We start from the raw sequence: 26,379 nt of genomic DNA on the forward strand, positions 1-26,379 counted from the left end.
CTGCAGTGTGATTGGCTTGCGGCTCTGGGAGGCGGCCAATGACTGCGCTGAGGAAGAGCCGCGAGGTCAATATGGCTTCCTGCACCTGGTGACGGTTGAAGAAACGGTGTTAGGTCTCATGGAGAAGACTCGGGGCGTCGAGGTGAGAGGGAGGGGATTTGTCGTGACTGGGAAAGGGAACCCCGAGAACCTCGCACGTGGGGCCGATCTTTAGGTCTTTTAGCGACGGCTGGAGGGTGGAGAGTGGAAAGATGGATAAACTGAGGTAGTTAGGCTGAGCAGGGCCAGAGGCGATTGGCCTTGCCTTTTGCGCCCATCCTGCCGGGGCCGACGTCTGGCGGGCACTTCAGGGCGGAACAGCTTCCCTGGCCTCCCTGGAAAGGGAACTGGGTTCAGGATCTGAGGGCTCCTGAATCTTCTTTGTCCTCCCTCCCTCGTGGTCGTTTCTTGGGGGATTAGGGGGTCAGTGACATCCTGGTGGGACGTGAGGGAGAGGAAGGTTTCGTAAAACTACGTGTCTGGAGCGTTCACGTGCCTAATCGCCCAGGGTACTCACAACAATCCGGTGTCACTGTTTCGCTGTTACGGTTAAAGTAGCCGAGGCTTGCAGACAGGTGGTGACTCCCCAGGAGGGCCACACAGCTGTAAAGCGAAGGAGATGGGCACTCAGTCTTGCAGGCTCCAGAACTTCTCCCACTGTCCTGTAACCTGTCCCCCACTCATCCTTGAGTCATTTGGCTTCTGGTCACCTTACATTTACATTCGGTGTCTTTTCTGCTACATTTGGGCGTGTAGTTGTAAACATAAAATGAAATAGCTAAAAAAATTCTATAAGGGACATGGAGGCTAAGAATAATAGTCCACACTTCTAGAGCTGTCGCTAACTGCTGGAAACAGAACTAGGCTTTACATATCTAGGTCTTCGTTCTAATCATCTAAAGAAGGCTTGCTGTTATCTCCGTTGTACTGATGAAGGCAAGGTTCGGTACATGGCACAAAATCACAGTTAAGTGGTGGAGCCAGGATTCAAGCCCAGGCAAATCTGGTTTGAAAGCCCAGGCTTTTAGCCAGTAATAATTGCCAACATGTATCAAACACTTGCTACATGCAAGTCACTGTTTTGAGCGCTATACTTGGATTAATCCTTATTTCTCCCTCAAAGCTTCTGAAAGAGGTAGTATCCTCATTTACAGATGTGGAAACCGAGGCGGGAGAGATTGACTTGCTGTAGATCATACAGCTTGTCGGCACTAGAGATGGTACTTGAGCCCTGGTCTGGGACCTTTTCTCCTAAGTGCCAGGTAGATTGATACACAATATCTCATTTACATTTCACATCCTGTGAGCTAACTACTTTTCCTGTTTCATAGATGAGAAAGTTGAGGCCCAGAGGGATTCAGTGACTTGCCCAAAGACCACAGCTAGTTAGGATCAGAGCCGAGTCCAGAGCTATGGTACATACCACTATGCTCTAACTAGTGTGTCATCTGTTTCCCAGATCCTCCTTAGGGCAGTCTGCGTTCCAAATTAACTTTTTTCTGTGGCTGTAATTGTTTCAGAATTGAGATTGTTTTGGGGCACGTATGCTGAAGAGGGAAGGATGATTTTCCAATATACATCTCCCCCAGAAAGTCTTCATGAGATAACTTAGAGTATTTTCACATCATTGTATTCTATGTGAATCATGTTAAAATGTCATCATTTACAAATCCACAGGAGGAGGTTGGTGAATTCCAATACCATTTTCTGCCTTATTAAGCTATTCTGATAAGTTGCAGTTAAGAATTGTGTAAACGAGAGTGGTGATCCTGGTGTTTGCCAAAGGGGTATTTGATTCTGCCTGATACTTAGCCTAAAGGTGTTGACCCAAGAATTGGAAAGTGAGCTGACAGCAGACCTGCATCCTTCTTCCTCATACAGTAGCCAGACCTGATTTCTTCCTGCCTGGTTTGTGTCATCCTTCCCGTAGGAGACTCCACCACCTTCAGAACCTATGGAAGAGGAAGAGGAAGAGGACGACGACTTGGAGCTCTTTGGTGGCTATGACAGTTTCCGGAGCTATAACAGCAGTGCAGGCAGCGAGAGCAGCTCCTACCTCGAAGAGTCAAGTGAAGCAGAAAATGAAGATCGGGAAGCAGGGGAGCTGCCCACCTCCCCCCTGCATTTGCTCAGCCCTGGGACTCCCCGCTCCTTGGATGGCAGTGGTTCTGAGCCAGGTGCTCTGAGGGTGTCCCCTGAAGACGGGGAGGTTTCAGGAGGCGAGGGAGGAAGAGGAGGATGTAGGCCATGTGGGCAGAGCTGTCCAGGTGTAAAAGCTGTTTGATCTCATATCTAAGGGCCTGTGAGAGAGAGAGAGAGAAGTGCCCCAGGGGGCATTTCCTGCTGCAGTCTGATTTGAAATCGCAATTTCCTTTGTTCTTTCATACGACTAATACTTACTTGGCACACGTTAGATGCCAGTCATTAATATGGTGCTGCTTTTACATTGGTGTGAATAGCTGGTTGATTTTTAAGCCTAGATTTTGAGAAGAACACCTAAAATGTTCTCATTTACTCTCTGGGAAAGGACAAGAAATAACATGTAGGTTGGATGTGGTTGGTGGGGGTGGGGTGGAAAATACAGAGTAAAGTGACTTCCTGGGGAGAGAATTACTGATGAAAATCCCCATAGAGCATCTGGAAGCCAGTGAATTTCTGCGCTGTGCTGCTTGGACAGCTGCTGGATCCCTGTGTCAGGCCTGCTATGTATGGATTGCCTATGAGGAGAGACAAGCTAGATGTCTATGAGGACATACCTGTCCCTTAGTGCTTGCCTTTAGAAGAATGATCTAATACTCTGCCACTTGACTTTTCCTTTCCATCGACCTATCTTCTCTTCGTTCCCCTACCCCCCTACCCCCCTACCCTACCCACTCTGCCACCCCTGCCACTGCCTTTTCTCCCTTCTTCCAGCCATTCTCTTAGAATCTTAGAACTCTGGGACTAGAACCATTAGAAACCATTGAGTCCAGGTGTCTCTATCATGGCTGTGTGTTAGGATCACCTGGGGAGCTTTTTTTTTTTTTTTTTTTTTTAAGATTTTATTTATTTATTTGAGAGCATGAGAGGGGAGAGGGTCAGAGGAAGAAGCAGACTCCCTGCTGAGCAGGGACATGCGCCCCCCTCCCCCCAGCCACCCCCATCCCCATACAGGACTCGATCCCAGGACTCCAGGATCATGACCTGAGTCGAAGGCAGGCGCTTAACCAACTGAGCCACCCAGGTGCCGCATCTGGGGAACTTTTAAAGATTACAGATGCCTATATCCCATCACAGACCAGTTAATTAGAATCTCAGGCTTGGGTAATTTTTAAGCTCCTCAGGTGATTCTAATACGATGTCAGGATGGAAACACTGATCTAGTTCAGTCTCTTTATAGATGAGAAGAAAAGCCACAGAAGTTAGGTGAAGGAGGCACTTTTTTTCTTCTCATTTTCCTCTTTACGGACTTTCCAACACTCACTGTTGCCCTGTGGATTTTCCTTAGCTCCGCTGGGCGACGCCAGGCAGCTGATCTTAGACAAAACAGATTCAGGCGGACACACACCTCCTGCTCCTGTTCCAGTCCTATCAGCCTGACTGGGGGGCTGGGACTCACCTGGTTATTGCACTGTTCCAGATTTTGAAGGGCCCGTTATTTTGTTTGATTTGGGGTGATCGTATTAGGTGGGTCACGTCCTAAGTTCTCTTCCCAGCTGTCTGTGAGATGTGTGGTATCGTGGGTACAAGGGAGGCCTTCTTCTCCAAGACTAAGAGATTCTGCAGCGTTTCCTGTTCCAGGAGCTACTCCTCCAACTCCAAGAAAGCCAGTATCTTGGCCAGATTACAGGTGAGAGACCGTCACTTGGAAGACCCTTCCTGGGGTCCTGGGAGCCGAGACAGGAGCCCCCAGCTGACTGATGGCAAGGGGCCAAGAGGGCTTGGGAGGAGCTTGCTTGTGGCTGTCTGAGGTTGTACGTTTCCTGCTATTTGTTATGCTCTGCAATCTAGAAGGCAGAGGAATCCATTTATGGAGCTTGTTGAATCGCAGATTTCTAGAGCGGCTCTCATCTCCCATCTTCACTCCCGGCGGAGTGCGATGTGTTTAGTACGTTTAAACAAGAGCCTTGGGGGAGGCCGATGCCCTTGGTCCTTGCTTCCTAGCTTTCATGAATGCTCTGAAGGGAAGCTAGGAGACAGGCATATATTTCACCAACCACAGTTGAGTTTAGGAAGTCGATGCCTTGTTCATAGGCGGCTACCTAGAAAGTCTTTTTGTTGTTTTTGTTGTTGTTGTTGTTGTTGTTATTGTTGAGAGACCGCAGTAGTGAGTGGTGGGGGGTTGAGCAGGGACTTCGGAGGGAGAGGGAGAGAGGAATCTTGAGGCTCCACACCCAGTGCAGAGCCCAACTCAGGGCTCAGTCTCACGACCCTGAGATCATAACTTGAGCCAGAATCAAGAGTTGGTCACCCAATGGACTGAGCCACCCAAGCACCCCTATAAATGGAAGGATTCTTTTTTTTTTTAAAGATTTTATTTATTTATTTATTTATTTGACAGACAGAGATCACAAGCAGGCAGAGAGGCAGGCAGAGAGAGAGGAGGAAGCAGGCTCCCCGCTGAGCAGAGAGCCCGACGCGGGACTCGATCCCGGGACCCTGAGATCATGACCCGAGCCGAAGGCAGCGGCTCAACCCACTGAGCCACCCAGGCGCCCAAATGGAAGGATTCTTAAAGAGATGTGTTCGTCACCCACACAGTAGCTGAGAAGTGTGCTGAGTTTCAGAGAGGAAGAATGACTTACCTAAGGTAGTTCTGTTGGAAGAGCAGCAGAGCTGGAACTGGGCTGTAATCGCAGGTGCCTGACTTTGTGGTTTCCCGGTAACTATGGCCACTGTCCACAACACTGGTTCTCTAACTTTCCTGCACATTTGGATCGCCTGGAGGGTGTTTAAAATACTGATGCTTGGGGCATCTGGATGGCCCAGTCAGTTGAGCGTCTGCCTTGAGCTCAGGTCATGATCCCGGGGTCCTGGGACTCAGTCCTGGGCAGGCTCCCTACTCAGCAGGCTGTCTGCCTCTCCCCTGTCCCCACTCTACTCGTGCTCACTCTTTCTCAGATAAATAGTCATAAGAGGCATACACTCCATTGACTGAGCCCGCCAGGTGCCTCCTGGACACAGGGACTTTAAAATTTTTTTTTAAGATTTTATTTATTTGACAGAAAAAGAGAGATCCCAAGCGGGCAGAGAGGGGGAAGCAGACTCCCCGATGAGCGAGAGCCCCATGCGGGGCTCGATCGCAGGACCCTGAGACCATGACCTGAGCCGAAGACATAGGTTAAACCCACTGAGCCACCCAGGCACCCCTGGACATAGACCGGTCTCGCTGGGTGACTAATACGTAGCTGAGCTTGAGACCCACTGCTCTGACATTTGGAAGTTACACTGTGTGCCAGGTCTTCTGCTTAGTAATTCATATAATTTATCTCTCACTTTTGTGAGATAATTGTTTGTTGTTTCCCTCATTGCATGGATTTTAGTCAGGGCATGGAAAAATCTGTCTCCTCAGTGAGCTAATAATAGTATTGTTAATAGCTACAATTTGGGAGTACTTGCTGAGCGTTTGGACTAAATCCAACCAATAATCTCTTAAAAATTATTTTTTAAAAATTCCTATTTAAGGGACGCCTGGGTGGCTCAGTGGGTTAAGCCTCTGCCTTCAGATCAGGTCATGATCTCAGGGTCCTGGGATCAAGTTCCGTATCAGGCTCTCTGCTCGGAAGCAGGGAGCCTGCTTTCCCCTCTGTCTCTCTGCCTGCCTCTCTGCCTACTTGTCATCCCTCTCTCTCTCTGCCAAATAAATTACAAAAAAAAAAAAAAAATCTTAAAATAATTCCTATTTAAGATTTTTTTTAAAGTAATTTCTACGCCAAACATGCGGCTTGAACTTACAATCCCAAGATCAAGAGTTGCTTGCTCTACTGACTGAGCCAGCCAGGTGTCCCATAAATTCCTATTTTTAAGGCTGAAACATTTTCAGTAACTTACACAGAGGTATATAAATGAAATTGAAGGGCCAGGATTTGATCCCAGTCAGTGTGGGATTTAAACTCACATTTTTACTTCACTGATCTTTTTAAATTATCTGGGGGGCGCCTGGGTGGCGCCTGGGTGGCTCAGTGAGTTAAGCATCTGACTCTTGATTTCTGCTCAGGTCATGATCCGATCAGGTCATGGGTTGTGGAATGGAGCCCGTGTCAGGCTCTGTACTGAGGATAGAGTCTACTTAAGATTTTCTCTCTCTCTCTCAAAAAAAAAACAAACAAAAAACAAAAGATTCTCCCTCCCCCTCTGTCCCCTCCCCCACTTTCACTCTCTGCCCCCTCCCTATAAAATAGATATTAAAATTCTCTGGGCCTTTCTGAGCAGGGCTTAACAAATTATAGACCAGACTAGTGGCCTTTCACCTATGGGGGTGCCCCCATTGGAGCACCTGATGAAAGCCATGGACCTGTTCCAGAACATTCCTGTATGTGTACAAAAGGCTGCCTCCTGACTCAGTTCATAGACCTCTCTGAAGCCCACTCTCTGCAATAAGTCTGTAGGAGCCTCAGAGGAAGGAGATGGCCGAGAGTTGAAGGCAGGAGGGAAAATTCCTGGAGAGGAAGCAGAGGCTGAAAAGATAGGAGTGTCCCTCCCTGTCCTGTAGCTCCTCTGACCGGGTCCTCCCTTGTCGAAAGAACAAGAGCTAAGCGCTTACTGAGTGTTGGTGTTAAGCAGGAACGCTCATCCTGGCCACGCCCCTCTGAGCTGATATTGTTATTGTCATCCACTTGATTTACAAATGAAAAAACTAAAGAGGAGTCCCTGGACGAACTCCAGGGTTTGAACCAGGGTTTGAACCACACCAGGGTTTGAACCAGGGCTTGAACCGAGGCCGTGGCCCTGTTCTCTGCTTTTGGGCCGCACACATGTCCGCCTCCCTCCAGGGAAAACCGCCGACCAAGAAAGCCAAAGTCCTGCACAAGGCAGCCTGGTCCGCCAAAATCGGAGCCTTCCTCCACTCACAAGGGACAGGACAGCTAGCAGACGGGACACCGACAGGGCAAGACGGTAAGACGGCAGGGCACTGGTGCTCAGGAAGCTGCTGGGGGTCAGCGGGGGTGGGGTGCCCGTTGTGGGGTGGCTCTGCCTGGGAGCCAGGAACGGGAAAGTGGGGCAGCCAGCAGTGCCCTGGCCCAAGCCCCGCGTGGATTGCCCCATCGGTAAATGGTATGGAAATTACCCCAGGAAATCCCTTTAGTCACTCCCAAGTGCCAGGACCCCTGCTCTTGGTAATTCAGAAACCCAGAATTAGCTTCTTTTCTCTTGTATTGCTTTTGGCCCTTTGACTTATGTTTCCCTTGGGCAGTGGAGACCCCTTTCTGGTTTGGCGAGGGGTTGTGGGATAAGGAAAGGAACCGTTCTCTTGGAGTGTATACAGCGTGTTCTGAGCATATGAGCATTAAGCAGCTCTGTTCTAGGTGGTCTGAGTTTCTTACTGCAGCTGAGCTCAACGGGCAGGCTGGAGGGGCGGAGGTGTGCGCCCCGCCCACCCATTCAGATAAACTGTGGCCAATGAAAGATTGGGGAAGGTCTAAGGAATTTAAGCCCAAAGGTCTTTGGATTTCCTTCTCTTTTCCGGGGAAGAAAGATCAGACATTTCCCTCGAATGTTTACTCCTGAGAGTCTGTCACCCTTTGGATAAGGTCCAGCCCTGTTCTGATGGCCCCTGGTGGGGCAGGTATGGGGCTGCCCCGGTGGGGAAGGACCTGTTTCTATAAGCTTATGGGGGCCAGGTTCCTAGCAGGGCTGCTGACTTCAAACTCTTTCTCATTCTCTGCAGCGCTTGTCCTGGGTTTCGACTGGGGGAAGTTCCTGAAGGATCACAGTTACAAAGCTGCTCCCGTCAGCTGTTTTAAGCATGTGAGTGCCCTGGAGATTAGGGGAGGGAGAGCTGGGAACTCGGGCACTTGCCGCCCCTCTCACCCCTGCCAGCCTCCTAAGCATTCCAGGCTGGGCATTGGCACCAGGGAGAGAACAGTGGTGAGGTCTGGGTGAGCGCAGTCCAGCTTTGCCTCTTGCTCTGGTTTAAATTTCTGTCCGCTTTTTCCCGGCGGCGTCCCACAAATCCTCATGGAGGCTCTCTGGCAGCGCGCTTCCCTCTGAGGAACTTTGTGCTAGAAGTCCTTTTTCTTTTTCTTTTTTTTTGTCTTCCCCATTGTTCCCTGTTTTCCCATTGAAAGCTTGTTCTGAGCTGCCCTGGGCCCCCTGGCCCCCAGGAGGCAGGTGGGGATCCTTCTGGACCCCCCTTCTGCCCAAAGCAGCATAGAAGAGTGAGGCCCCAGGGGGCTGGGCCTGGGCTGGAAGGACGGGCAGAGATGCTGCCACCTAGAGCGCTCACGTCTGGTCTTTCAAGCCAGGAAGTGGAGGAGGAGGCCTCTTTACTCTTGGAGTCCTCTGACCAGAGTCCCATCCAAGTCGCTGCTGAACTCTGGGGAGCGCTGTGGACAGTGGAAGGTTGGGAAGTTTGACTTCTCCTGACCTCTCCGCATTGCTGTTGAAGGCACCCCCCTTTCCCAGTGCGACACTCTTTTACCCTGAGTTTTCACCACAGGGAGTTACATCGTCCTTGCGTTCAGCGTACCTGATTCCGTAGGCTCTGCCAAGCGGGGCCTTGTGTGCCTGGTGATATAGCCCTCTCTAGGTTCTGTGGGAGACCCCTTCTGTGGCCAGAGATGTGGGGTGGTTAGCCTGATAAGCTCAAGCCAGGGTGAGAAGGGAAAAACGGTTGAATTTCTCCAAAGGAGAGTCAAGGTCCTGTTGGTGCCCAGTGAGGGTTAGATAACGGGGAAGGCCAGCAGGAAGGGTGTGCTGGTGCGTCCCAAGAGAAGACAGGTTGGAGAGGTGGAAAAAGAATGTACCAGAAGTAGTGCGTGAGTGCCAGCATGGTGATAGCTTAGAGACTACTGCGTAGGCTTGAGTGGCGATCGAAAGAGGTGGTATTTGTGCCCAGGACAGTCCCGCGTGTGGCGAGCACTAGGTGGTGTTAGGCCAGTGTCGTCACTGGCGCAAAACTGGCACAGGTGTGAGGTGCCCGGGATGACAGAGTGAGCTGGTCCACTAAGAGCAGCACTCGGGGCGACTCAATCGGGATGTCTGGCTGTGGCCCCCGCCCTCCTGCCCCGTCCCCTGCTACCCACCCCCAGAGTCCTCCCTCCGCTCTCTGGGACTCTCCTCTCGTCTTATGCCTCCATCCCTAGCCCCATACCTGGCGTGCCACATGCAGCGAGTGACCTGCACCGAGGTGCAGAGAAGGACGGGATGGCTCATGAGGCCAGTCGCTCCCCTGTCCGCTTGGGCAGCTCACCGGCCCCCCCGACCCCCGAATGCTCTTGTGCCCACACAGGTCCCACTCTATGACCAGTGGGAGGATGTGATGAAGGGGATGAAAGTGGAGGTGCTCAACAGCGACGCGGTGCTCCCCAGCCGGGTGTACTGGATCGCCTCCGTCATCCAGGCCGCAGGTGGGGACTCCTCCTGCCACGGCAGGGTCTGGGTTTGGAGAGTGACATCTCCACATGGGTGGGGATTGTTGCAGGCAGAAATTGGCTTCATGAAACAAACAAAAAGGCCCACCTACTAGAGTTCTGCCAATCCCTTCTTGGGTTTCTACTCTTCCTGGCTTCAGAGAGGCCACAAAGCATGGCAAGTTTGTAAATTCCCCTTTTTAAGGTTTTTTTCCAGGAACGATCAGGCTGCAGAAGATTCATTCTTCCTGCTATGCCATACTACTTTCCGAGTACGGGGCATGGGTTTATTTTGACTGTGACTGTTGTGGACAACAGGGACCCCCTCTTGCCCGGAAGGAGTTCTTAGAATAGGAGTCGGGTTTGGGCTTGAGAAGAGGGAAGGCGTGAGACTGCACCTTTCCCATTCCTCCCTCCGTCCCTCATGGGTGCCCTCCTCCTCCTCTAGGGTACCGGGTACTGCTCCGGTATGAAGGCTTTGAAAATGACGCCAGCCACGACTTCTGGTGCAACCTTGGGACAGTGGACGTCCACCCCATTGGCTGGTGTGCCATCAACAGCAAGATCCTGGTGCCCCCACGGAGTGAGTTGATGAGAACATTCCCTGTCACGGTTTCTGCAGAGCCCTTGGTGGGAGGGGAACCCTTTGTCTGAGGTTAGACCAGAGCAGAACCTGCTTGCCAGCCTGCTTCCTGTAGCCACCCCCCCTTGGCCAGACAAGGCCTAACTAGGTGGCTCTGGCGCCCCCTGTGGGTGGGAGCGGTGTCCGTCTGTGTAACCAGGATTCTGCTGTCTCCACAGCCATCCATGCCAAGTTCACCGACTGGAAGGGGTACCTCATGAAGCGCTTGGTGGGCTCCAGGACGCTTCCCGTGGATTTCCATATCAAGGTCTGGCAGCGAGCCCTTTGGGTCTCCTCCCTGATCTCCTTCCTGCACCCTTCATTTCCTCTGTCCCTGCTACTCACGAAGTTTTTTCTCAAAGACGCCCTTGCTTGCCTGTCTTCAGCAGCTTCACGTTTCTCCAGGAAGGATGTCAGTTGCTCTCTGCCTCCCCAGCCTAGGGTCAGCCTCTGCTCCAGCCTTGTTGCCCCAGACTCTGCCCCAGCCTTGTTGATTACGTTGCTTTGTCTCCTGCTTCCTCCTCCAGAGCCTCACCTTTGCTCACAGCATTTTTCAGGAACATTCCTTCCATGGATTTGGTTAAGTACTTGTATACAAAGAACTGTGGGGATACAGAGCCTGTATTCAGGACTCCGCAGTCTGGCAGAGGAAACGGAGTCCAGCAGAGCAGTCACAAAATAGCCGGGGTTCTGAACCAGGGGTGTGCCTCCGAGTCCTCTCTGTGGCTTTCCATGTTTTATTGTTTTATTTTTAAAGATTTTATTTATTTATTTGACAGAGACACAGCAAGAGAAGGAACACAAGCAGTGGGAGTGGGAGAGGGAGAAGGAGGCTCCCTGCTGAGCAGGAGCGCAATGTGGGGTCTGATCCCAGAATCCTGGGATTGTGACAGCTGAAAGCAGATGCTAAACTGACTGAACCACCAGGAGGCCCCACGCTCTCTTTCCAACAAAACTATAATGTACAACTGAAACTATGATTTCCAACAAAACTATAATTGTACCCATAATGCCTTGCCCAGTGGGCAGATTCAGCACTCTGAACCAAGCACTAAGATCGGAGATCAGTTAGGAACTGAGCACTCACTCTTCTCCAGCTGGCGCTTGTCTGAAGATGAGGCAGGTGACTGTGGGTTGGTACGGCCACCGGTGTTACCAAGCTGGCCTCTCCTCCACTTTAAATAAAATGAGCTTGATTCTGGGGCATTTGGGGGACTCAGTCAGTTAAGCATCTGGCTCTAGAGCCCAGCTCAGGCCTTGATCTCAGGGTTGTGAACTCAAGCCCCACATTGGGCTCCATGCTAGGCATGGAGCCTACTTAAGAAAAAAAAAGAGGAGGGGCGCCTGGGTGGCTCAGTGGGTTAAAGCCTCTGCCTTCGGCTCAGGTCATGATCCCAGGGTTCTGGGATCGAGCCCCGAATCGGTCTCTCTGCTCAGCGGGGAACCTGCTTCCTCCTCTCTCTCTGCCTGCTTCTGTCTACTTGTAATCTCTGCCTGTCAAATAAATAAAATCTTAAAAAAAAAAAAAAAAAGAGGGGTGTCTGGGTGGCTCAAGTCAGTTAAGCAGCTGCCTTCAGCTCAGGTCATGATCTCAGAGTCCTGGGATCAAGCCCCACACCAGACTCCCTGGTCAGCGGAGAGCCTGCTCCTCCCTCTCCCTCTGCCTGCCGCTCTCCCTACTTTTGCTCTCTCTTTGTCAAAGAAATAAAATATTAAAAAAAAAAAAAAAAAAAAAGCTAGATTCTGGTTCCATGTGAGCCAGTCAGCAAGCACACGGTGACTCACTGTCACTTACGCAGTCCTACAGTGGGTACAAAAGCAGGGCCTCTGAGGAGGGGGCGGGGGCAGAGGGTAAAAGGTGGGGAGCGTTGTAAAGGAAGCTCTCGTCCAAAGCCAGTCTAGTTTCTTTGATGCCGACAATGTGATAAGTGCAGAGTGAAATGTTTAGTACACCCAGTGTAAATGTTTAGTACCACCAAGGTCCGGTGTGTACTGTGTGTTGGTCAGGTGAGAAAAAAATGTTGATTGAGCGCTGTGTGCCTGGTTCTGTGCTTGGAGCTGGGCCTGTAGAAGAGGGTCCTCCCAAGCCTGACCTCCACCCCTGCGGAGCTCAGCTTCCGGGTGTGACTAAACAAAGAAGCCACGAAAGTGGTGTTGGGCTGTGGGCTGCCCTGGGTGGGCGGCAAGGAAAGGAACATTTAGGGAAAGTCTAGGCGGGGAAGGTAGCCCAGAGGAACCCCGGCCCAGACTTCACCCTGTGTCTCTCTCTCAAATGGGCCAATTGGGCAGTTGGTTTGGGCTTATATTCCCGGCCTTGAGCTGATGTCTGACGGGTCTGTGGTTTAGGACTCTGAGCTTTGCCTGTTGGCTGATTTGTGACCTTGGAGATGCTCCCCCTCCTGGTGGACTTTGAAATAGCACAGCTTAGGGACACCTGGGAGGCTCAGTTGAGTGGTTTAAGTGTCCACCTTCGGCTCAGGTCATGGTCCCAGGGTCCTGGGATCGAGTCCCACATCAGGCTCCTTGCTGGGCAGGGAGCCTGCCTCTCCCTCTGCCTGCTGCTCCCCCTGCTTGTATGCACATTCTGACAAATAAATAACTCTTTTTATAAAAAAGTTAAAAAAAAAAAAAAGCACAGCTTAGTCCTCATCTTGCCTAGGCTGGGGCTGGTTTTGCTGGGACTGGTTTTCCCAGGGCTGGAAAAGCCCTACAGAGCTCGCTGTTCGCATTTTCCTACCCCAGGCAGGAAGCACTGAGGTGACAGTGACCTGAAAGCCTCTCTACCCTCCTACCCCCTCATCCGTGGCCTGTCATCAGGGCTCTCCAGAACAGCTTGTGGGCATCTTGGTCCCTGCCCCTGGGTCAGAGTGCAGTAGCCGTTTAGAGCTGTAGCCCAGCGGGTTCACAGCTGTCATGAGACGTAGAGTCCCCAGGGGTCGCTGCTGTCTGGCCATGAGCGCAGAGCGTGCGCAAGGCTGGACTCTGGCACCAGTTTCACAGTCCAGCTCTGGCACTGGTGAAGCTGGGTGGGTGTGGGCAAGTCACTTGAGCCCTCTGAGGCACCTGTTTCCTTGGTCTGAACTGGGAGGACCCGAAGGCTCACCTGCCAGCTTCCTGGCTTAGGGATGGGTGAGTAAGGGCTGGCATGGGAGGTGGCAGGGAGAGCCCCAGGACCCCAGCAGGCTTGTGCTCTGATGTTGCAGATGGTGGAGAGCATGAAGTACCCCTTCCGGCAAGGCATGCGGCTGGAGGTGGTGGACAAGTCCCAGGTGTCCCGGACCCGCATGGCCGTGGTGGACACAGTAATCGGGGGTCGCCTTCGGCTCCTCTATGAAGATGGCGACAGTGATGACGACTTCTGGTGCCACATGTGGAGCCCCCTGATCCACCCAGTGGGCTGGTCGCGGCGAGTCGGCCACGGCATCAAGCTGTCAGGTCCGCTGTCAGGGCTGGGGCAGGAGCATCTCTGCATCCCACAGCCCCTGTGTGGTGGGGGTGACCGTCTCCAGCATGCGCGTGTTAGTACCGATGTCCAGAGAGTGTGCATGATTTGACCAAGGTCACTCAGTTTGTGAGGATTTTAAATCACTTCGAACCTGGAGCCTACATGGCGTGGGAAGCGTCTGGATCTTAAGGGTTCAGTAGCCCCTACAGAGAGCCCCTGACAGGTTCTGTCTTCTGGTCTGGGTGGAAGGGCGCAGGGTGCCCAGATACAGATTAGAGCCTATGCAGGGCAGCACCACGGTTCTGGGGAGGGCAGGGAGGTGGCCCTGTGAGCAGCCTGCAGCTCCCTTCTCTCCCTTGCTCCCCTTACCATCTCCCCAAAGAGAGGCGCAGTGACATGGCCCACCATCCCACCTTCCGGAAGATCTACTGTGACGCTGTTCCTTACCTGTTCAAGAAGGTGAGGCACAGCCCTCGGGCACTTCTCATCTCGGTCATGGTGTGCGCCAGGCCTCACGCCCCCGGGGTGTTCCTCTCCCTCCCTGTTTCCTTCCCAGACGACCAGATGAGGCCAGCTCCCCCCACCCTCCATCTGGGCCGCCCAGATTCCCCAGCTGCCCCATTCCTTTAAGGTTCGAGCTGTCTACACGGAAGGTGGTTGGTTTGAGGAGGGAATGAAACTGGAAGCTATTGACCCCTTGAATCTGGGCAACATCTGCGTGGCAACCATCTGTAAGGTAAGCCCGGACCGGCCCCGCAGCCTCTAGCGTGGCTTTTGGGAGCCAGTAGGGCAGCGCAGAGCCCTGCACTCGGCGTCCAGCCCCCCTTCCCCGCTCTGGCTGCTCGGGGAGTGCTGTGCTTATGTGAGTAGGGGTCTTACCTGCTCCTTGCTCAGGATCAGCTTCCCTGTTATCTCCCTGGGGGGCCTTCCCACCGCCACACACTGTCTTCAGGTGGCAGCCCCGCCAGGAGCCGTAGCTGCTGACCACGCTGCACGCCGCCGCCTCCCTTGCGACTGTGGCCTAAGCAGCGAATGACTCTGCCTAAGCCCTCCAGGACATGCTGGTTTGCACATCTAGCCAGTCTTCAGGCTGGGCCCGTGTACTCACCACTAAACATACTGGAAAAAAACAGCTGTAGTCCCTGTGGGAACAGCATTTGCTGTCTTATGAGGAAGGTAGAGAACCTCACAACTAGGGGTTCCGGCGAAAGCAGAAGCTCAGGGAAGGCTGAGCTCTTAACTCTGGTTGGCTCCATCCGCCTCGTGTCCCCCGTAGCCTCCTTACCCTAGGATGGGGGGTGCCATTCGTGATACCATGGTGTCTGCCTGCCCTTCCCCTCACTAGGTTCTCCTCGACGGCTACCTGATGATCTGCGTGGATGGGGGGCCCTCCACAGATGGCTCAGATTGGTTCTGTTACCATGCCTCCTCCCACGCCATCTTCCCAGCCACCTTCTGCCAAAAGAATGACATTGAGCTCACCCCCCCGAAAGGTAAAGACTGTCCTCACAGTTGGAAAGGGCAGTGTGTGCCCACGGGCCCAGATCCCTGTCCAAGCCCACACCCCTAGCCGTTCAACTGGGCTGACTTGGCTCCATGGCTGATGGGTATCTGGGTGAGCGGAGCTCCCACTTGTTCCTTTGGGCAGTGAACAACCTGTACGACAGGACCATGGTCTTCTGTAGCGGGTACCAGGCTGGGGAGGAGGGAGACTCTAGACTGGGTCCTGAAGCAGCTATCCCGTTTGGCTTGTGCGCCTTTCCTGGACTCCCTCCCGCCTCCTCTGCTTTCCCTCCACATCTACATTTTCTGCCCCATCAGGCTACGAGGCACACACTTTCAGCTGGGACACCTACTTAGAGAAGACCAAGTCGAAAGCAGCTCCATCGAGACTCTTTAACATGGTGAGGAGCGCTGGGAGGCACAGGGCCTGGGGCAGCCCTGCCCACTGTCAGCGGGGCTGACTCCACCCCCCTTCTTCCTTCAGTCTGGACCGCGGGGATCAGCCATTTCAGGGGAGAAGTCCCAAACTCTGCCATAGGCATTCCGCCAGACTGTCCGGCCGGCTCCCTTCCCTGCAGGGGCTGGTGCTGGGAACAGTGGGATCACTGGCAAGGGACCCTTCCCCACAGGCACTCCGGGCCCCACTCCTCCCGTGTACTCACAGGGAGCTGGCTGTCGTGGTCACCGCGTCTTCCCCCCCCCATCCCCAGGACTGCCCCAACCATGGCTTCAAGGTGGGCATGAAGCTGGAGGCCGTGGACCTGATGGAGCCCCGGCTCATCTGCGTGGCCACGGTGAAGCGGGTGGTGCACAGGCTCCTCAGCATCCACTTCGACGGCTGGGACAGCGAGTACGACCAGTGGGTGGACTGTGAGTCCCCGGACATCTACCCCGTCGGCTGGTGTGAGCTCACCGGCTACCAGCTCCAGCCACCTGTGGCCGCAGGTCTGGGCTCTCGCGGCCCCGGGGGACTCTTGACTTTCCTTCTCTTTTTCCTTCCTGCCAACCACTCCCTCTGTGCCGGGCCTGCCTCATTCTTTGGCATGAGACCGAGAAGTCTCCCGGACCGCTTCTAGTGAAAGAGTGGCCCTTGTGTCCCCACCTCCCGCTCCTGACGTGTCTGTCTCCCGCTCCCTCTGGCCTGCGGAGCGCCTCCCTTGACCTTGCCCACTCTGTCATATGCTCGTGCCCTGGTGCACCCAGGTAAACCACCCAGGCCCCTCGGAGCAGCCCGGGGGACAAGGGTGGGAAAAAGGGACAGCTGCTCTCCAGTCCCTCCCCCATTCTCATTGCCCAACTCTGGCTTTCCTTCTTGGGGTGCCCCGTGTGTAAGGGCGGCTAGTGAGGTGTGGGCAAGGCGTCTCGGGGCGTGTCCGTACCACGCCGTCTTCAGCTCTCCTCTAACCTCTGCCCCTCGTCTTTCAACAACAGAGCCAACCACACCTCTGAAGGCCAAAGAGGCCACAAAGAAGAAAAAGAAACAGTTTGGGAAGAAAAGTAAGTGATTCTCCGAAGCGGCCGGGCTGGTGTGGGACTTGGGATCAGTTGGGCCTTTGGCTCTGGGAGCAGGGGGTGGTCACCAGGTAGGTAGCGCTCTTCGTGGTCCCTCCGTCTCCTCTCCCTTGCCCTCTGACTCCTGTCGGCCTGTGTCTTAAGGGACCCAAGTACAAATAGGGAGGCTTCGGTCTCTGGGAACGGTCAGGGTCCCGGGGAGAAAAGGCAAGAGATGGTATTTGTAAGAGAGAAGAGGGGGAGGGGTCCCCATCCCTGCTGCCTGTGGTCAGAAGTCAGCGCGGCCCCGTCCGCCCCCAGGCGGACACAACTGCTGTCTGAAAGTCAGATGTCTGGGAGGCTGGCCGTTTCTCCTCAAGCCTGTCGTTCTTCCCCTGGGACCCTCAGGGGCAGGAGCTGCGGTGTCATTTCCCTAGGCGGCGCCCACTCAGATCCGGAGCCCTGTGCAGGCTCAGCTGGACGGGATGGCCGTGGGGTGGGTAGGGAGGGGAGGTAAAGCCGTCCTTCCGAGCTGCCGGCCTGTGGCAGTGAGCAGCTCTCCGTGAAGGGGCACCACGGAGAGGAGAGGTTTCTGGAAACTTGACAAGGAGGAAGGCATGGGGTCCCTGGGCAGGATCAGGGTGACGTGAGGGTATGGAGCTGGTCACGTCCGCAGTGGTGGGGCTGGGAGAGTCACCGTGCAGGGGAAGAGGGGAGGGAAGCTCAGCAGGCACCGGGGATGGGGGGCGGGGGGGGGGGCGTGGCTGGAACTAACCCCTCCCGGAGAGACGCTCTCTGAGCCTGGGGCACCTGCCCCTCGGCCCCTTCGCCTCTGCTCCCCCATGGATGACCCCCACGGATACAGCCCGTGCTGAGTGTCGTTCTGTTTTTATTCAAAGGGAAAAGAATACCACCGACCAAGACCCGGCCTCTCAGACAGGGTTCCAAGAAGCCCCTGCTGGAGGGTGACCTGCAGGCCGCAGAGAAGATCGGGTCAGATCCTGCTCCAGAAGAGAGTAAGAGCCTCCCGGGCGGGGTCGAGCCAGGGCCGGCCTGCTCGGGCGCTCAGAGGCGGCCCCTCTCCTTCCCCACCTGGGCACAGAAGAGGAGAGTCCAGTGTGAAGGGGCTTCTCCGGGCGCCAAGCAGTCCTTCTCGGACCCCGGGGCCAGGAGAGCTTCCCGAACGCCCACCCCCGCCTCTGAACGCACCCGCACGTCTCCAGCCGGGCCCTCTCCGTCTCCGCTGCCTGCCCCACAGGGGGAAGGTGCCATTCCCACCTCCCCGCCACGTCCCGAGGGCCCCCTGCCTTTCCCGGAGCTTCCCACCTGCTCACCCTGTCCTCCCGCCCCCCCCACCCCTCCTCTTCAGTCATCGCCGTGCGCGTGAAGGAGGAGCATCTAGACACGGCCGCGCCCGACAAAGCCCCGAGTCCGGCGCTGCCTGTCCCCATCGAGAGCATCAAACAGGAGACGGACGACTGAGCCTCCCCACCACCAGCCCCGGGCTCCTGGGGGCCGCCGCCCTTCCCCTGCTGCTTTAGTCTGCAGACGGAGCCTTTCTGCCTGAGTTCTGCCAGGAGCTCCGACGGCCGGCCCCAAGGACTCACGCCCTCCGCCCTGCAGTAACCTCGCCGCACACCCACATACCCCTCAGCTGCCAGCGGGCAGAGGGCTGCCCCAGTCACACTGGAAGACGAGTCTGTGAAGCGTGTACACGTGTGTCCCACAAGTCCCGTAATGCAGGCCTGGAGCCGCGCCCTGGAGGGGAGGCTGGTGGCAAGCGGTGTGGGTGCCTGAGAGCAGCCTCTCCCCTCTGGGCTTGGCGCTCTGCTTCTGCCCTACCCGGGGGAGGCCAGGGAACCCCGCGCAGGCAGCTAAGCACCAATGACTAGGAGGCAGGTTCTGGTGACTTGTGAGGTGGCCTTAACCTGTTTTCTCTGTTGGCAAGAGGACTGCCCCTGATCTCCTAAACAGAACAGTGGCCTAGAGGTGGGGTCTGCTCTGGGCTTGGGGCCCCATGCCACATGGGGAGGCCCGGTGGCAGAGGGGGCAGCCGGCCTGGAAGGCAAGCAGCCGTGCTGTGAGGAGGCCCCAGCTGGAAGGGAGACCAGCCAGCTTTGCGCTTAACCGCTCCAAGCCCCCTTCTCGCTGTTCCCCGGGGCCAGATGCAGCGCTGCCCGAGTCACAGGGCTGGCTCAGGTGGCCCTAAGGGAGCCAGAAGAGGACAATAGCACCTGCTTCCTGGCCCTCTATCCCTTCCTGTCCATTCTCCTTTCTGAAATTACATTCTAGAAGCTCCCCTAGTGTCTGCCAGATTTCAGTTGCTTTTATTTTTCCAGTTCGTCCCCTTGGAAACTGTCTCCTCCTTCTGTCTCTTCAGTGAGTCTTCCTGGAAGGGAAGGTGGAGGCAGGCTGACCTTTAGTTCTTGTCTTTGAGTAGAGACCCGCTGCCGGGTGGGTTCCCTTGTCATCCCTCGGGGGTGCGGCCGTGTTGCTGGGGGTGCGCAGCTACATCCTCTGAGCTGGTCCGTCAGGCTGCCGCTGCCCACGCTTGCTGGGGGCGGCGCTGGTCATGCATTTGCTCAGGACCCAGGCTCTTTGATGTCACCCAGAGATGGGGTGACCAGCCTGAGGGAGCTGATTTCCAGTCATTTCTTCCAGGGAGAACTTGAGCCTCACTCCTTTGCTAAAGGTGCTAGAAAGCTCCACGTGGTATAGACACCAGGGCCAGAAAGTGGCCGGTAGGTGCAGCCTGAATTCCCCCCAAAAGTGACTAGATCTAGAACACAGTGAAGATCAAGGACAGGGGCCCTGCTTTTACCTGCTGTCGCTCACACACACCCCAGACCTGCCGTGGTGACGGGTCAGTAGCCTCAGACCCCAGGGGAGAAAGATGTCCTGGGTGTGCATTTGGGCTCGCAGAGAACCCTTGGAGCTCTCGAAGGCTCCTGCTCCTGGTGGAAGCTAGTGCCTCGTCCCAATCCACTTGGAGTTTCTGGGAAAACTGTGTACGCCACGTGACGTGACCCTCAGTTCCTTCTTCCTGAATGAAGTGACACCTGCCTGTGCCTGAGAGCTGAGTGTATTCTCATTTGTCCCCTCATGGGATCCATTACGGAGGGTGGGTTCACCCACAAGCACAAGGAATAAATGTCCTCGTTTGAGCACCCCGTCTCCATAGCAACCACGCCCCGTCTCCATAGCAACCACGCCGGGGTACCCTTTACATCTCTGCTGTTCTCTTGCGGAAGATCCTCAGCTCCCCAGAGGCGGAGCCCGTGCTGCAGCGGACAAGCCCCGATGAGTGTGGGACCTGAAAATACGTGACCTGTGTTGCTGGAGCCAAGAGATCTACTTGATTGATCACAGACGGAAGCGTGGGCTTCTGGGAGGTTTTCACTCCAGGCACAGGACCGGCTTTATACCTCACTTACCCTTGGAGAGAACCAGAGACCTTGGAGTCCAGTAGCAGGGGGAATGGGTGGGGGGGGATGGGGGGCGGCTGTGAGAGCCCCTGACGAAACATGCCCGCTGCTCCATGACCTACAGGGGCTCCTGGCGCAGATTAGACCAAGTGCAGACGCGCATACCTTTCCTTCACTGCTCCCCAGTCTAGACACTGTCCGAGGGGTGGGGCAAGCACAGGGACTGCCATCGGAAATGGCCTCCTACACCGGGTTCAAGGACCCACGCGTGCACAGTCGATTTTCACAGGAACCCTGACGCACATGTTGACTTCACTTTATGGGGGAGAAAAAGCCTTATCAGAGTTTAGTAACTTGTTCACTTAAATTCACAACTGTTAAGTGACAGCACTGGGATTAAACCCAGGGTGGCCTGCCATGTTTCCACCAGTAAGTCCTCACTCGGTGTCCTTGCTGAAGCATCTTCCACTGGCCAGACAGCACGCCAGAGGTTGGGCCTCGAAAGCATGATGCATGCGTGGTCCAGCCGTAGCTGTGCGCAAGGTGAGCAACGGCCCGGAGCAGGGCTCGGAGCCGTGTATGATCCTCGAGGTCAGGGTCCTTGTCTTTTTTTTTTTTTTTTTTTTTTTTTTGAAGCAGGCTCCATGCCCAGCTTGGAGTCTAGATCAAGAGTCTCATGCTCAGAAGTTGCAGGCTGTACCGACTGAGCCAGCCAGGCACCCCAGGGCCCCCATCTTTCTGTTCTTTTGCATTCCTAGGAAGAAACTGCTACTTTCCACAAAAATGAAATAGCGGGGGCGCCTGGGTAGCTCTACTGGGTAAGGGGCTGCTTTCGGCTCAAGTCTTGATCTGGGGGTCTTGGGATGGAGCCCCATGTTGGGCTTCCTGCTCAGCAGGGAGTCTGGCTCTCTGGCCCTCCCCCTGCTCGTACTGTCTCCCATAAAAATCTTTTTAAAGAATGAAAAATCAGGGCACCTGGGTGGCTCAGTGGGTTAAGCCACTGCCTTCGGTTCAGGTCATGATCTCAGGGTCCTGGGATCGAGTCCCGCATCGGGCTCTCTGCTCAGCAGGCAGCCTGCTTCCCTCTCTCTCTCTCTCTGCCTGCCTCTCTATCTACTTGTGGTCTCTCTCTGTCAAATAAATAAATAATCTTTAAAAAAAAAAAAAAAAAGAATGAAAAATCAGGCACCTGGGTGGCTCAGTGGGTTAAAGCCTCTGCCTTCAGCTCAGGTCATGATCTCAGGGTCAGGGTCACAGGATCAAGCCCCACACCTGGCTCTCTACTCAGCAGGTGGCCTGCTTCCCGCCCCCCCCCACCTGCCTCTCTGCCTACTTGTGATCTCTCTGTCAAATAAAATCTTGAAAAAGAAAACGAAAAACCTCTAACTCCAGTGCTATTTGGAGCACCTCACCTGACAGGAACTTGGTGCCACAAAAGTGTCCGCAAAGACTGATGCCATTGTCATTAATGCTGCTTCCAGATCCATCCTCTAAGGCACAACTGCTCACCTTCAGCTTGGGGTCTTTCTAGAGGTTCCTTCCTCCCAGTCTACCTGACTAGAAACACTTATGAGCTGTGTGCCCCTCCCCCAAAGAAGATACACCTGAGAATGAGACCTTACTCGGAAATAGGATCTTTACAGAGGTAATCGTGTTAGAATAAGGTCATGGGGTTGGGCCCTAATCCAACTGGACTCCTGTCCTTCTAGAAAGGGGGAACTTGGACTCCAATCTTGCAGGAAGATGTGAAGGGACAGGGAGATGCCATGTGAAGTCAGGCAGAGACTGCAGTTGTGTGGCCACAAGCCAAGGCCCATCTGGGGCCACCAGAAGCTGGAAGGGGCTCAGAAGGCTCTCTCCCACAGCTCTCAGAGGGAGCACAGCCCTGTGGACATCTAGATTGCTGAGAACAGTGAGCCAAAATGTCTGTTGTCCTAAGCTACCGAGTTTGTGGTACTTTGTCACAGCGGCCCCTGGAGGCAACTACACCACCTCCGGTCCCCAGGCACGCAGGTCCTGGGGGTGCCACTCCATAGGCAGGCCAGGCTGAGCCCTCTCTCTGTCTTGCCAGGACCTGCTTTTCTGTTCTCCATTTCCCTCTCAGGACTGGCCTCTCCCCTAGACACCCTCCCGGTGCCCTCACCACACAGCAGGGGTCCCCACAGGCCAGGGTCCCCGTATCCTCCCCTCCACTGTGCGCTGCACAATTTTGCTACAACCAAGGGCTCAAGTAAACGTAAATGTCAGGCGGGTGATGGAACACAGAGCAGGGGCCAGCAGGAGGCGGTAGCCACAGCGACGGCACCCCTGCTCCTCCTGTCCCAGGGCTGAGCCAGGCCCCAGAGTCCAGGAAGGACTGGAATCAACAATGAGCTGCAAATCTGGCAATAGTGGCATTGCTTCTAGAATGTTGGCTCCAGGTATTCTGTGGCTTCTCAGAAAGGCCACTGTCCCACAGGATGGGACAGTGTAGTCATTTCCTCACAGACCCACCTGGGCCCAGCCAGAGGTAGAGGAGGTGAGGAGCGGGGACAGACATCATAGAATGGAAGCGACAGAGTCACTGTCCAGATCTGGAACCGCAGGAATTAGGACCAAGAGAAGTCAGATCCCTGCTACCCCAGGCTCTTCAGAAACTGACCCACCCACCGAGGCCTCCCCCAACCTGCCCCCAGGCCAACCTTGTCTGCTCTCGGCTGTCATCCCTTCATGGGGGTTCTCCTGGCACTGGACCTGGGGGCGGGCATCCACTTGGCCTTCCTGGCAGCCCAGCCTGGGCAGGTTTCAAAGACAGCAGTTGCAGCCTTCACCCTCTGGCCATGGGCACTGGGAGGGGTAGCACAGGTGGCTCCCACACGCAGGTTCAGCCCCATGAGCCACCTGAGGAGAGGGGAGAGTTCAGGGAACCCGATGTGCCGAGCCTTCCTGGGGAGGGGGCGGCGAGGAGGTCCTCGGGAACTGGGGGGCAGTGGAGCCTGGTGGGTGAGGACAGACTCTGGAGGGAATCCTGGCTCAGACCCTCACCAATTAGGGGACTCAGAGGGAGTCCCTCCATCCTCAGATCCCTTGTCTGTAAAAAGGGAAGAGTAGCAATAATAATGCCAGAGAGCTTAGGGTGCTCCCGACACTGTTCAAATCAATCTATATATGCGAGCTCACAGGGTCATCCTCACGAAGAACCGCCATGAGGTGGACACAGGTTCTTCCATCTCCTTTACAGATGAGGGAATGGCACAGAGAAGTTATGGGGCCCGGAGTCAGTTTCCAGCTCTGCTGGACTCCAGGATTCCTGCTGCTTTCTTATGAAATTAATGAAGGGCCCACAAATATTTATTAGGTCCCACCCCCCTAGGCTGGGAGGAGGAGTGAGGGAAGCCAGGCCCAGAGAAGTCCACCCCGAGCCTCCATGCACTTCTGGCGCCCTCAGGCCCGGCAACTGGCTCTGGCAGGACCCTCACCCCAGAAGATGCTCGGCCGCATGGCCATGGTGCCCTGGGGAGAGAGTGGGGCCTGACTGAGAGCCACTGGTGGGTCCCCAGCCCACCCCGGGGTGGGGGTGGGGAGCAGCGGAGGTGCCCACCTGTGCAGCGGGAGCAGCTGGCAGTCACAGTGGAAGGGGTTGCCGCTGAGGTCGATGAGCTCCAGCTGGCTGAGATGGGGCAGGGCGGGTATGGCCTGCAGCTGGTTCTTCTGCAGGTGCAGGCTCCTCAGCCGCGGCCCCAGACCCAGAAAGGCCCTGGGAGAAATCTTCGAGGAGACGCCAAGCGTTGGTGCGAGCTCCTGCCAGGCCTGTCTCACCCCAAGGCCTGGGAGGTTGACCCATGCTCCCCCAGCAGAAGGGAAGCGGAGAGCCCAAGGTGGCCCAGGGAGAAAGGGCAGTGCAGGGATGGAAACCCTGGCTGGTCTGATCCCAAAGCGCCTGCCCTTTGTGCATCACCGAACGTTCATGGTTCTTTCTATACCTGAACACACCCTCATTAAGGCAGAAACCCTTGGGGCTCCAGCCCTGCCTTCAAAGTGCTCAAGAACCCTACGGACCCCCTTCCTCCTTGCTGTGGCAGTACCTTCTCTGGCCGGCCTCCCGGTGTGGCCCTGGAATCCAGCTGGTCTGTCCCCACACCAGAGCGCCCTGGGGGCAGGCACAGCCTTGGCTCATCCCAGGGGCACCCGGGCCAGCCTCAGACCTGACTACGGGGGCAGCAGTGTTTGCTGAGGGACTGCATGCGGCCCGGGGCCTCATGCTGCCTCCCCTCCCCGCCACTCCCCAGCGCACCTGCTCCAGGCCGCTGTCGTTCAGGAAAAGGTGCTGCAGTGACCCGCCCACGGGCCGGAAGGCCCCATCTGCCAGGCCTCCGAGCGGGTTCCCGGAGAGCTGCAGCTCCAGGAGGGCAGGCAGCCCCTCCAAGGCCCCCGTGGGCACCGCTTGCAGCTGGTTCCTGTCCAGGTGCAGCTTCTCCAGCTCCGGAGCTGGGCCTATCGCCCCAGGGAACACTTGGGTGATGCGGTTGCCGCTCAGGTAGAGCCAGCGCAAGGCGGGCAGGCCCGTCAGGTCCCCGGGTTCCAGGCGGTCCACGACGTTGCTCTGCAAGTGCAGGGAAAAAAGGCCGGGCAGGGCGCGCAGGGCGGCCCCGGGCACTTGGCCGAAGCGGTTGCGCTCCAGGTACAGGTAGCCAAGGCGCGGGGCCCCCTCGAGGGCGGCAGCGCTGAGGCCGGAGAGCTGGTTGTCCGACAGGTAGAGGTAGATCAGGCTGCCCAGCCCCGCCAGGGCGCCCGCCGCCAGCTCGGTGAGGCCGCAGTGCTGCAGGTGCAGCGACACGAGCCGGCCCAGGCCCGGGAAGGCCGCGGGCGGCACCGACGAGAAGTGGTTCCGCCTCAGGTCCAGGAGCTGCGTGTCGCTGGGGAAGCCGCGGGGCACGGCCCGCAGGCCCCGGCTCTCGCAGCCGCTGTGCCGGGACTCGGCGGCGCACACGCAGGCGCGCGGGCAGGGCCGGGCGGCCCCGTCGGCCTCCTGGGGGTTGCCAGGAGGGCCGCGGAGCCGCGCCGCCGCCTGCCACTCGGCCTCCTCCTCCTCCTCCGCCCTGTCCCCGGGGCAGCGCAGGTCCGCGGGCCTCAGGGCGTCCAGGGCCTCCCCTCCCAGGCGCCGCGGCCCCCGGCACGTGCCGTCCGAGCGCACCCGCGCCCGCGCCAGCCACTCGAGCAGCGGCCGGGCCTCACAGCCGCACCACAGAGGGTTGCCCTGCAGCCGCAGCCGGCGCAGCTGGCCCGGGCCCCGCAGCGGGGGCAGCGCGGCCAGCTGGTTCCCGCGGAGGTCCAGGCTGCGCAGGCGCGGGCAGCGGGCGAAGGCCCTGGCGTCCAGGGCCTGCAGGGCGCCGTGGTCCAGCATCAGCTCCCGCAGGCCGGGCAGCGCCAGCCCGTCCTCCTCGCCCACGTAGGTGAACGGGTTGTGGCCCAGCTCGAGGCGGGCCAGGGCGCGGGCCTGGGCCAGGGCGGGCCCGGGCAGGGCCTGCAGCTCGTTGTGGTGCAGGCTGAGCCGGCGCAGGGCGGGCAGGCCGGCCAGGGCCTCGGGGGCCAGCACGCTGAGCGCGTTGTGGGCCAGCCGCAGCCAGCGCATGCGCGTCAGCCCCTGGAAGGCCATGGCCGGCAGGTAGACCAGCGCGTTGTGGGCCAGGTTCAGCGTGGCCAGCGCCCCCAGCGCCCCGAACGTCCCCGGCCGCAGCTCCTCCAGCCGGTTGCCCTCGAGCTCCAGCCGCTGCAGCGAGCCCAGCCCATCCAGGGCCTCCTGCGGCAGCGAGCTGAGGCGGTTGGAGGCCAGGTTGAGCAGGAGCAGGCGGCCCAGGCCGCGGAAGGCGCCCTCGGCCACCAGCTCCACCCCGCAGTGGCGCAGGTCCAGATGTGTCAGGTGGGGCAGATCCCGGAAGGCCGCTGAGGGGATCACCTTCAGCTTGCTGCCTTGGAGGTCCAGCCTCTGAGTCAGCTGCGCGGGGAGAGGCGGGGGTTGGGGGGTGCCGAGGGGCGCGAGCACTGCAGCCCTCGCAGGTGCTCTTCCCTCTCCTTGTCCTTGTTCTCTTCACCGGCTCCCCGGCTCCGAGCTGCCGGCGCTTCGCACATCGACCCGCGCTGCGCATTTGCTTTCTCTTCCCCTCCCGCTCCTGACTCCACAGGGCAGAGACCGGATCTTAGTCCCGCATATCCCCGTGCTCTCTGGGTTTGTAATTAATTCAATATTCTCACAGGGTTTGTAATTAATTCAATATTTATCTTTTTTTTTTTTTTAAGATTATTTGTCAGATAGAGAGCACGAGG

General features: G+C 56.5%; 2 protein-coding genes across 4 annotated transcripts in view; one reads left to right on the forward strand and one right to left on the reverse strand.

Moving 5' to 3' along the window:
• Nucleotides 1-19,818, forward strand: L3MBTL2 (L3MBTL histone methyl-lysine binding protein 2). Of its 2 annotated transcripts, XM_059187085.1 has the most exons (17): nucleotides 1-142; nucleotides 1,973-2,216; nucleotides 3,735-3,868; nucleotides 7,011-7,134; nucleotides 7,907-7,986; nucleotides 9,470-9,587; nucleotides 10,039-10,173; nucleotides 10,392-10,480; nucleotides 13,416-13,647; nucleotides 14,040-14,116; nucleotides 14,289-14,393; nucleotides 15,003-15,150; nucleotides 15,479-15,561; nucleotides 15,871-16,105; nucleotides 16,592-16,657; nucleotides 17,551-17,667; nucleotides 18,021-19,818. In XM_059187085.1, the coding sequence occupies exons 1-17, from the start codon at nucleotides 119-121 to the stop codon at nucleotides 18,131-18,133; spliced, it is 2,124 nt and encodes a 707-aa protein (XP_059043068.1). In that variant the 5' UTR covers nucleotides 1-118; the 3' UTR covers nucleotides 18,134-19,818. The 2 variants fall into 2 exon arrangements, with proteins under 2 accessions (XP_059043068.1, XP_059043069.1); XM_059187086.1 differs by lacking the exons at nucleotides 1-142; nucleotides 3,735-3,868 and having other exon boundaries at nucleotides 2,082-2,216.
• The window catches only part of CHADL (chondroadherin like), an 11,140-nt gene continuing 2,284 nt past the window's right edge, over nucleotides 17,524-26,379 (reverse strand). The window contains exons 3-6 of one of the 2 annotated variants that reach the window (XM_059187083.1): nucleotides 24,350-26,050; nucleotides 23,657-23,823; nucleotides 22,758-22,956; nucleotides 17,524-17,743 (exon numbers count right to left, since the gene is read on the reverse strand). In XM_059187083.1, coding sequence (XP_059043066.1) covers nucleotides 22,776-22,956; nucleotides 23,657-23,823; nucleotides 24,350-26,050 — 2,049 coding nt within the window. In that variant the 3' untranslated portion in view covers nucleotides 17,524-17,743; nucleotides 22,758-22,775. Of the gene's footprint in view, nucleotides 17,744-21,243; nucleotides 22,650-22,757; nucleotides 22,957-23,656; nucleotides 23,824-24,349; nucleotides 26,051-26,379 lie in introns of those variants that run through there. The other variant, XM_059187084.1, reaches the window with a different exon arrangement.

Source organism: Mustela lutreola, chromosome 8, assembly GCF_030435805.1.
Source record: "Mustela lutreola isolate mMusLut2 chromosome 8, mMusLut2.pri, whole genome shotgun sequence".
Lineage (NCBI taxonomy): Eukaryota > Metazoa > Chordata > Mammalia > Carnivora > Mustelidae > Mustela > Mustela lutreola.

Excerpts from the sequence above, each read along its gene's own strand:
- L3MBTL2 (XM_059187085.1), top strand. The coding sequence starts at position 119 with ATGGAGAAGACTCGGGGCGTCGAG. Across the intron at positions 15,151-15,478 it reads TGAGCTCACCCCCCCGAAAG|GCTACGAGGCACACACTTTC; the intron begins GTAAAGACTGTC and ends CTGCCCCATCAG. Across the intron at positions 16,106-16,591 it reads CCAGCCACCTGTGGCCGCAG|AGCCAACCACACCTCTGAAG; the intron begins GTCTGGGCTCTC and ends TTTCAACAACAG.